Source organism: Bos grunniens, chromosome 22 (genome assembly GCF_055505025.1).
Source record: "Bos grunniens cultivar Pamir isolate PY7600 chromosome 22, Bosgru_T2T1.0, whole genome shotgun sequence".
NCBI classification, from domain to species: Eukaryota; Metazoa; Chordata; class Mammalia; order Artiodactyla; family Bovidae; genus Bos; species Bos grunniens.
In genome coordinates, this window is record NC_141186.1 from 11,015,845 (window position 1) to 11,025,775 (window position 9,931).

The following is a 9,931-nucleotide window of genomic DNA, read 5'->3' on the forward strand; positions in this document are numbered from 1 at the left end:
CACAGACCAAAGCAGAAGAGTGTTTTAGCTCTACATCTATGATTTCCATTCAGTTCAGTTCAGTCGCTCAGTGGTGTCTGACTCTTTGCAACCCCATGAATCGCAGCACACCAGGCCTCCCTGTCCATCACCAACTCCCGGAGCTCACTCAAACTCACGTCCATTGAGTCGGTGAAGCCATCCAGCTATCTCATCCTCTGTCATCCCCTTCTCCTCCTGCCCCCAATCCCTCTCAGCATCAGAGTCTGTTTCAATGAGTCAACTCTTCACATGAGGTGGCCAAAGTACTGGAGTTTCAGCTTCAGCGTTATTCGTTCCAAAGAACACTCAGGAGCCATCTCCTTTAGAATGAACTGGTTGGATCTTCTTGCGGTCCAAGGGACTCTCAAGAGTCTTCTCCAACACCACAGTTCAAAAGCATCAATTCTTCGGCGCTCAGCTTTCTTCACAGTCCAACTCTCACATCCATACATGACCATTGGAAAAACCACAGCCTTGACTAGATGGACCTTTGTTGGCAAAGTAATGTCTCTGCTTTTGAATATGCTATCTAGGTTGGACATAACTTTCCTTCCAAGGAGTAAGCGTCTTTTAATTTCATGGCTGCAATCACCATCTGCAGTGATTTTGGAGCCCAGAAAAATAGTCTGACACTGTTTCCACTGTTTCCCCATCTATTTGCCATAAAGTGATGGGACCAGATGCCATGATCTTCAGTTTTCTGAATGTTGAGCTTTAAGCCAACCTCTTCACTCTCCTCTTTCACTTTCATCAAGAGGCTTTTTAGTTCCTCTTCACTTTCTGCCATAAGGGTGGTGTCATCTGCATATCTGAGGTTATTGATATTTCTCTGGGCAATCTTGATACCATTAGGTCAGGTTAATTATGGAGACATTGATTAGCCTGCGCAATGGTGACTCGGGCTCAGTGATTAAGACATATTCTGCTTACAGAGATGTAAGCTCTCTGGCAGGAACCAAAGCATATTTGGAGCACTTACCCTTGTCTGGGGAGATCGGGGGTGGGGGTGGGGGGGCAGGGCTGCCCGCCCTGCATTCTTGGGTGTCACTGTGCCGTGGGACTGATGGGGCCCAGGGAGAACCAGAGCCCTGCCTAATGCCCTCCAGCCCCAATAAGTGCTGCTTCCTGCAACAGAAATAACCCTTTGCTGGAAGATCTGGGGTCATACACAATTTATAAGCACAGACTGTAAAGCCCAAGTGTTTGGGGTTCAAACTGCAGCTCACCATTTACTGTGTCACCGTGCCTCCATATCCTTATCTGTAACATGGGGATGTGAGCGCCTCACAAGACTGCAATGAGGATTATGTGACAATGGCACCCCACTCCAGTACTCTTGCCTGGAAAATCCCATGGATGGAGGAGCCTGGTAGGCTGTGGTCCACGGGGTCGCTAAGAGTCGGACATGACTGAGCGACTTCACTTTCATTTTTCACTTTCATGCATTGGAGAAGGAAATGGCAACCCACTCCAGTGTTCTTGCCTGGAGAATCCCAGGGACGGGGGAACCTGGTGGGCTGCCGTCTATGGGGTCACACAGAGTCAGACACGACTGAAGTGACTTAGCAGTAGCAATATGTTATAAACAACGCCTGGCCTTGAAGAAACGTGACAGAGGTGTTTGTTAGGTAAACCATATAATTTTAGCCTCCACTGCTTATTTGCCTACTTTTTCATTCCATTTCCTACTTCTCTTCCTTTCCTTTTTTTTCCTCTGCTCAGATTTTGTGTTACCCACAGCATTTTTTCTAGCTCTCGTTAAAGCTAGTCTGTGTTCAGAAAATGGGGTTCCCAGCTGGCTCAGTTGATAAAGAATCCACCTGCAGTTTTTGGGTTCGATCCCTCGGTTGGGAAGAACCCCTGGAGGAGGTTATGGCAACCCTCTCCAGTATTCTTGCCTGGAGAATCCCATGGACAGAGGAGCTTGTCTGGCTACAGTCCATGGGGTCACAGAGTTGGACACGACTGAAGCAACTGAGCAGGCATGCACACACTTGCTCAAAACATCACTGATCCTTGTTCTAACTCAGTGCTGCCCAATGGAGCTTTCTGTCATGATGGTAATGTTGTAGATTTTCGTGGTCCTATGGTAGCCCTTAGCCACAGACAGCGTTTGAACACTTGAAACGTGGCTAGTGCATCTGAGAAACTGAATTTTTAATTTAATTCGATTTAAATTGATTTGATTTTAAATAAATAGCCATCTGTGACAGTATGGTACTACCACATTGGACAGCAGAGAAAATCTAACTCATTGGTTCTTTAGTAAGCAAGTGTCACTGAGATCAAGTTGAATTTGTCAGTGTCAGGTTAATCTATAAGCACCTGTGTTTTCTTGTTTGCTTGTCCTGAATTTTTATGTTCGTTGTTCTATTCCTTCTTTGTTCTCATCACAATTTTGGTGGTTTGGGGATTTTGGTTTCTTACAGGTTCAGCGAAATGAGGACAAATCTACCACCTTGAAACTGGCTGACTTTGGTCTTGCAAAGCATGTGGTGAGGCCTATATTTACTGTGTGTGGGACTCCAACTTATGTAGCTCCTGAAATCCTCTCTGAGAAAGGTAAAAGTTACACGTGGCTCGAGTTACACTTGCTTACTAACCAGTGTTTACTTTTTCATATTTAAATTTCACATTTTTCAACATGAAGCAGTTAAAAATCTCAGAGATTGGCTCTGCATTTGCACTTGTATATTAAATATTTGAAGTAGGTCTCCTTGACCAAAGCATGAGAACTTTTTCCTCATCAGGGCTGCTCTTATTACAGAGAAGAGATTGCGTGTGTGTGTGTGTGTGTGTGTGTGTGTATGTGTGTTGGTGGGACAGTGAGATGAAAGATGGTGGAGAATTGAATGGGAAACTCAAGCAAGCAAGGTCATTTAGCCACTCACCCAAAGCTACCTCTAAGGGAGAGATATGGAGCAGTTCTTAAGGTAATTGGCTTTAAAACTCCTTTTCTAACCTCGCAATTAAACGAAAAGGAGGTCCCAATTCAAACCCCATGAATAATATATGTATATTGCATATTGTTTACGGATCCAATGGACTATTTAAGTGATAGACTCTGTAAAGGATATATGAGGAAATCATCTTCATCATTATTATATGGCTCCAAGTATGTGAATAATTATAATTAGCCATCCTTGTACTCCAGGAGAAATCAGTTAAACCACCTATGATGGCTAAAGATGGGAAAGCTCTAGATGGGTTATAAGCTTGGGGGTGGGGAGAAGAGAGAGTTTTATCCCAGCAGCAAATACATCAGGGAAGCCAAGATACAGAGATTAGCCTATGCATGGAAGTTGGGTGGTACAGACTTTGAAAACCCAGCCTCAGTAGAGCAGAGGGAAGTGCAATTGGATGGGGAGGGTTAGCCTGGGTTCCCCACAAACGAATGTGAACTCAGTGTGGCCAGCAGAGTTGCTGTGCTAATGTGGTGACAGTGTGACAGGAGAGTAGTGAGTGACTATGGACATTTTAATGGAGGCATTACTCTCTTGGGTCAGAGAGGAAAGAAAGCAAATAAGCTAGGGACTTCCCTAGTGGTCCAGTGACTAAGACTCTGCACTCTCAATGCAGGGGACTTAGGTTCGATCCCTGGTCAGGGAACTAGATTCCTGCATGCTGCAACAAAAGGTTCCCGTGCCACAGTGAAGACTGAAGATCCCACGCCAGAGCTAAGACCTGGCACAGCCAAATAAACATATAAGTAAATAAATATTTGAAAATAGAAAACAAGTAAGGCTACATGAACTGTGGGAAGCCAGGGCAGTAGGGCTCACGCCAGCTAACACAGGGTGTTGGAAAAGAAAGCTCTTTGGGAGATGGGAACGGGGTGAGTTAAATTTTGAACTCACTGACTCAATAGAGACATCAGGATGGATACACACAGAGTTGTCTGGTTGGCTGAATGTGTGGTTTTGAGACCCGCTCCATACCAAGATAGCAGCTAAGAGATGATGTGTGTCTGCCTCCACTGCACAGGTTACGGGCTGGAGGTGGACATGTGGGCCGCAGGCGTGATCCTCTACATCCTCTTGTGTGGCTTCCCCCCATTCCGCAGCCCAGAGAGGGACCAGGAGGAGCTCTTTAACATCATCCAGCTCGGCCGCTTTGAGTTCCTGGCTCCTTACTGGGACAATATCTCTGATGGTGAGACTTTGGGCTTCCCAGGCAGGAGCGGGGTGGGGGTGGGGAGCCGAGCCCCTTCTGGGATCTGACTGCAGAGCCTGTTTTCAGGTCAGACGTGTGAAACGATACCCAGAGAACTGGCTACGGTACCTGGGCCGTCCACATCCTCTGCTTTCCTTTATTTCCTGCTAGCTTTGTGTAGATCTCCATAGCATCCCAAACACACGACTTGCTTTGAGATGTAAGTCTCACCACCAGTTGGAGTGACCAGATACTTTTCTCAAAGCCAGTTGAAGAACCTCAGAACTGGAAAAATATCAGAAACGTGGAATCCTCATTTGGAAAGATCAAAGCCATCTCACATACAGAAGTGTCTATGAGTCGGACAGACTAGAGATGCTTATTTTACCTGTGAATAGTCAGGTCTCTAGGGGCGTCCTCGGGGCACAGGAGCTCTGGAAGGTCAGAGGGTGAAGGTCAGAGGTACTTTTAGTGGAGCAGAAGCTTGTGTGGTCCTCCTCCCTTTTGGCCCTTTCAGGTGAAATCTTTCCCTTGATTTACACATTTAAAATATGCTTAAGTGTGGTTCATGGCCTCTGTGTGTCCTGTTGGGCTGGACGGCGCCGTGGGTGGTAGTGGTGGGCCTGACCTCACGATTCCACGTCTAACATGGTAGCCGTGTAGCTGCATGGGGCTATTTGAATTTAAGTGTCAGTGAATTAAAAGGAAATGCAAGAAGAATTCAGTGCGTCAGTTGCACCAGATGAATTTCAAATGCTCAGCAGTCCTAGGAGGGTAGTGCAGATGTGGAAAGTTTCCATCATGACAGATAGTTCTGAGGGCCATTGGTGCTCTGGTCCAGCGCTTGTTGCTAACACAGATGTTTGTGTCCTTATTTCCTGTACGGAAAAGGAAAACTCCGAACCATCTGCATCCATCTCATTTTTCCATCCTTCTATCATTCCAACAGCTGCCAAAGATCTGGTGAGCCGGTTGCTGGTGGTAAACCCCAAAAAGCGCTACACGGCCCACCAGGTCCTTCAGCATCCCTGGCTTGAAGCTGCCGGAAAGACCAGCAGGGCAAACCTACAAAAGGAGGTGCCCCCCAGCAGCGAGGACCACTTCCGGAGCTAGCACACACGGGCTGCAGAGCAGACGTCACAGTCACAACCTCAGCATCTACTCAGTCCTCCTTGGTCCTGCTCGGGGACAGAGAAGACGATAGACATGGAGGAGAAAAACAATGAAAAAGGCTTCTTCACATAAGTGGAGAATCAAGGGAAGGAGAGAAGACACTCAGTGTATTTTAAAGCATATTTAAAAAGATAAACTTCAGTCTTAATGTTAAATGTTGTAACATATGTTTAGGTTTTTAGATTTGAAGTCTTTAGTACGTCGTGGGAGGTGGGGAGACTTATTCTCAGTGAGGGATTTTTGGGGTATTAATGATTTGTGTTTTGCTTCTTCCTTGTAATCAAGTTCATAGTACATATTACACGAGTGGTGCTTACCAGGGTTTAAACTCCCCCTGTGAAATTAATCATCTGAATCATAATCCTTCCTCATTAATAAACTGTGCTCTGGATAACTGAAGCGAACTGTATTCTGACTGCTTCTTAATGCTGGTGATGAAAACCAGCGAATTATAGTTCAGATGTGTCTCCTGAAACCCCTGTGTCTACACGTAAATGTGCTGATGGATCCTTGATGAACTGACCAGAGCTGTTTGTTTAGGATATGCTGGTCTGGGTCTCTTGCATTTTAGTTCTACTGAAAACCAGATTTGGTGCAGCCTGAAATGGAGAGAAGAAACCATCGATTCATTCCTATTCCTTTCAGATCAGATCAGATCAGTTGCTCAGTCATGTCCGACTCTTTGCGACCCCATGAATCACAGCACACCAGGCCTCCCTGTCCATCCCCAACTCCCGGAGTTCACTCAGACTCACGTCCATCGAGTCAGTGATGCCATCCAGCCATCTCATCCTCTGGCGTCCCCTTCTCTTCCTGCCCCCAATCCCTCCCAGCATCAGAGTCTTTTCTAATGAGTCAACTCTTCGCCTACCCCTTTAGGACCCATTTAGACCATGTTTCAGTCACTGAGCCTCAGGCCTGAGTCTTTTCTACGTGAAGTTAGGCTTCTGCTCAGGTTGTGACTGTGTTAATGTTTTCAGATCAGGAGGGAGCCATTTAGTGCACTAGTAGGTCAGAAATGCCGTTACTGGGTTACACTGGAAGGGGCTCCGAGGGTTCAGATGCATTCCTACCTGCAGGGCATACGCTCAGAGGGCACAGGATGTGGGGTCACTGGTTATTTCACTCCAGATTGCTGTACCAGTAGGAGACTCTGGGAGTACCAATGAGCTGAAAGTAAAACATCATCCTGATGTTTCCCAACCTGACCTTTCAGGGTTATATGCAACCTGGTCAAAAGGGCACAAAATCAGTCCAAAAGTGGGGGTTTCTCACCCTGCCTGTTCCTTCCTGACAGCATAGGCGTCACTTTGGTGGAAGAAGTGCATTCGTCAGCAACAGGAACAGGAGGAGAGGCTCTAGTGTGAGGAATTGCTGAGACAGGTGTTGGAGAATGCAGAAAGCAGACAGGAGGTAATCCAGAGATGTTAACACCTAGGTGAGAAGCCAAGGGAAGAGGTTAGGGTGATTGAATGTAGAGGCTTGGAGGAGAAACCCTTGCAGTGAATTCTAATTGTGCCACCTAGATCCCCACTCAAGACTGAAGGGAATAAGCTACAGCGTGGTACTGGCTGACAGCCCTAAGCTATGAATGGGAATTGCCTTTATCTGGGAGGAGTCCCCTCACCCGGGATCACACCCCTCTCCTAAGAATGCCCTGCATCCAATGATGTCTCCATTTAGGGCTCGAGCAGACGACAATGAAGGGCCATGCCCTTTCACAGCTGCCCGTGGGGTTGGCTGAGCCTTGGTGGAGCCTGCATCACAGCCCAGTTCTCCCTCATCTGGTCCTGATGCTTTCCCTTCTCTTCCAGAGGTCGATGGTCCTGAGATCACTCCCTGATGAAGCTTCAGCACTCTAATCTCCGTCTCGGGGTTGGCTTCCCAGGGAACAGAGCCTGGGACATGCCCTAGGGACTTAGAATGACTGCAAATAGGTACCAGCTGGTGCTTTGACTTCAGGAGCTCTGAGGAGGGCTGCCCTGGAGCTGGGACCCAGACACCTAGCGAAAGGGCACTGCCAAGCAGGCAGTACAGTGGGACTCACTCTAGAAATGTGGAAAGAGACTGGAAGCTGGAACCAATTTCTACTCGAGGATCTTTTGGTAAAGTCACCCCCAGGCACTAAATCCAAAGGAGGATGTTCAGACCTCATACGGCATCATTTGATCCTATTGGCCACTCTCTGAGTCACTTCTCCACTTGGCTTCCATAAGTGATGCATGTTCCTGGTTTTCTTCCTATTTCTCTATTTACTCCTTTGAGTCTACAAGCAGGTTTAGTCTTCTATGTGATGTTGTAGCTCCATTACTAAGTCACTCAGTCAGTGAGTTCAGTTGCTCAGTTGTATACAACTCTTTGCGACCCCATGAATCGCAGCACGCCAGGCCTCCCTGTCCATCACCAACTCCCGGAGCTCACTCAAACTCATGTCCATTGAGTCGGTGATGCCATCCAGCCATCTCATCCTCTGTCGTCCCCTTCTCCTCCTGCCCCCAATCCCTCCCAGCATCAGAGTCTTTTCCAATGAATCAACTCTTTGCATGAGGTGGCCAAAGTACTGGAGTTTCAGCTTTAGCATCATTCCCTCCAAAGAAATCCCAGGGCTGATCTCCTTCAGGATGGACTGGTTGGATCTCCTTGCAGTCCAAGGGACTCTCAAGAGTCTTCTCCAACACCACAGTTCAAAAGCATTAATTCTTCGGTGCTCAGCTTTCTTTATAGTCCAACCCTCACATCCATATATGACTACTGGAAAAACCATAGCTTTGACTAGACGGACATTTGTTGGCAAAGTAATGTCTCTGCTTTTGAATAAGCTATCTATGTTGGTCATAACTATTCTTCCAAGGAGCAAGCGTCTTTTAATTTCATGGCTGCAGTTACCATCCACAGTGATTTTGGAGCCCAGAAAAATAAAGTCAGACACTGTTTCCACTGTTTCCCCATCTATTTGCCCTGAAGTGATGGGTCCAGATGCCATGATCTTAGTTTTCTGAATGTTGAGTTTTAACCCAACTTTTTCACTCTCCTCTTGCACTTTCATCAAGAGGCTCTTTAGTTCTTCGCTTTCTGCCATAAGGGTGGTGTCATCTGCATATTTGAGGTTATTGATATTTCTTATGGCAATCTTGATTCCATCTTGTGCTTCCTCCAGCCCAGCATTTCTCATGATGTACTCTGTATATAAGTTAAATAAGCAGGGTGACAATATATAGCCCTGACGTACTCCTTTCCCAATTTGGAACCAGTCTGTTGGTCCATGTCCAGTTCTAACTGCTGCTTCCTGACTTCATACAGATTTCTCAAGAGGTAGGTCAGGTGGTCTGGTATTCCCATCACTTTAAGAATTTTCTACAGTGTGTTGTGATCCACACAATCAAAAGCTTTGGCATAGTCAATAAAGCAGAAATAGATGTTTTTCTGGAACTCTCTTGTTTTTTCAATTATCCAGTGGATGTTGACAATTTGATCTCTGGTTCCTCTGGCTTTGAACAACTGGAATTTCATGGTTCACATACTGTTGAAGCCTGGTTTGGAGAATTTTGAGCATTACTTTACTAGCACGTGAGATGAGTGCAATTGTGCGGTAGTTTGAGCATTCTTTGGCATTGCCTTTCTTTGGGATTGGAATGAAAACTGATCTTTTCCTGTGGCCACTGCTGAGTTTTCCAAATTTGTTGGCATATTGAGTGCAGCACTTTCACAGCATCATCTTTCAGGATTTGAAATAGCTCAACTGGAATTCCATCACCTCCACTAGCTTTGTTCGTAGTGATGCTTTCTAAGGCCCGCTTGACTTCACATTCCAGGATGTCTGGCTCTAAGTGAGTGATCACACCATCGTGATTATCTGGGTCGTGAAGATGTTTTTTGTACAGTTCTTCTGTGTATTCTTGCCACCTCTTCTTAATATCTTCTGCTTCTGTTAGGTCCATACCATTTCTGTCTTTTATCAAGCCCATCTTTGCATGAAATGTTCCCTTGTTATCTCTAATTTTCTTGAAGAGATCTCTAGTCTTTCCCATTCTGTTGTTTTCCTCTATTTCTTTGCATTGATAGTTGAGGAAGGCTTTCTTATCTCTCCTTGCTCTTCTTTGGAACTCTGCATTCAGATGTTTACATCTTTCCTTTTCCCCTTTGCCTTTCACGTCTCTTCTTTTCTCAGCTATTTCTAAGGCCTCCTCAGACAACAATTTTGCCCCTTTGCATTGCTTTTTCTTGGGGATGGTCTTGATCCCTGCCTCCTGTACAATGTCACGAACCTCTGTCCATAGTTCTTCAGGCACTCTGTCTATCAGATTTAATCCCTTGAATCTATTTGTCACTTCCACTGTATAATCATAAGGGATTTGATTTAGATCACACTTGAATGGTCTAGTGGTTTTCCCTACTTTCTTCAATTTAAGTCTGAATTTGGCAATAAGGAGTTCATGATCTGAGCCACAATCAGCTCCCTGTCTTGTTTTTGCTGCCTGTATAGAGTTTCTCCATCTTTGGCTGCAAAGAATATAATCAGTCTGATTTTGGTGTTGATCATCTGGTGATGTCCATGTGTATAGTCTTCTCTTGTGTTGTTGGAAGA

The 9,931-nt window shown here is 45.8% G+C and overlaps 1 protein-coding gene across 1 annotated transcript in view; it reads left to right on the top strand.

Annotated features, from left to right (window-relative positions):
- DCLK3 (doublecortin like kinase 3) overlaps positions 1-5,745 on the top strand; it is a 42,061-nt gene extending 36,316 nt beyond the window's left edge. Inside the window, exons 3-5 of the mRNA XM_086365867.1 lie at positions 2,451-2,583; positions 4,006-4,173; positions 5,123-5,745. Coding sequence (XP_086221993.1) covers positions 2,451-2,583; positions 4,006-4,173; positions 5,123-5,286 — 465 coding nt within the window. The 3' untranslated portion in view covers positions 5,287-5,745. The remainder of the gene's footprint in view (positions 1-2,450; positions 2,584-4,005; positions 4,174-5,122) is intronic.
- Positions 5,746-9,931: the final 4,186 nt, after the last annotated feature.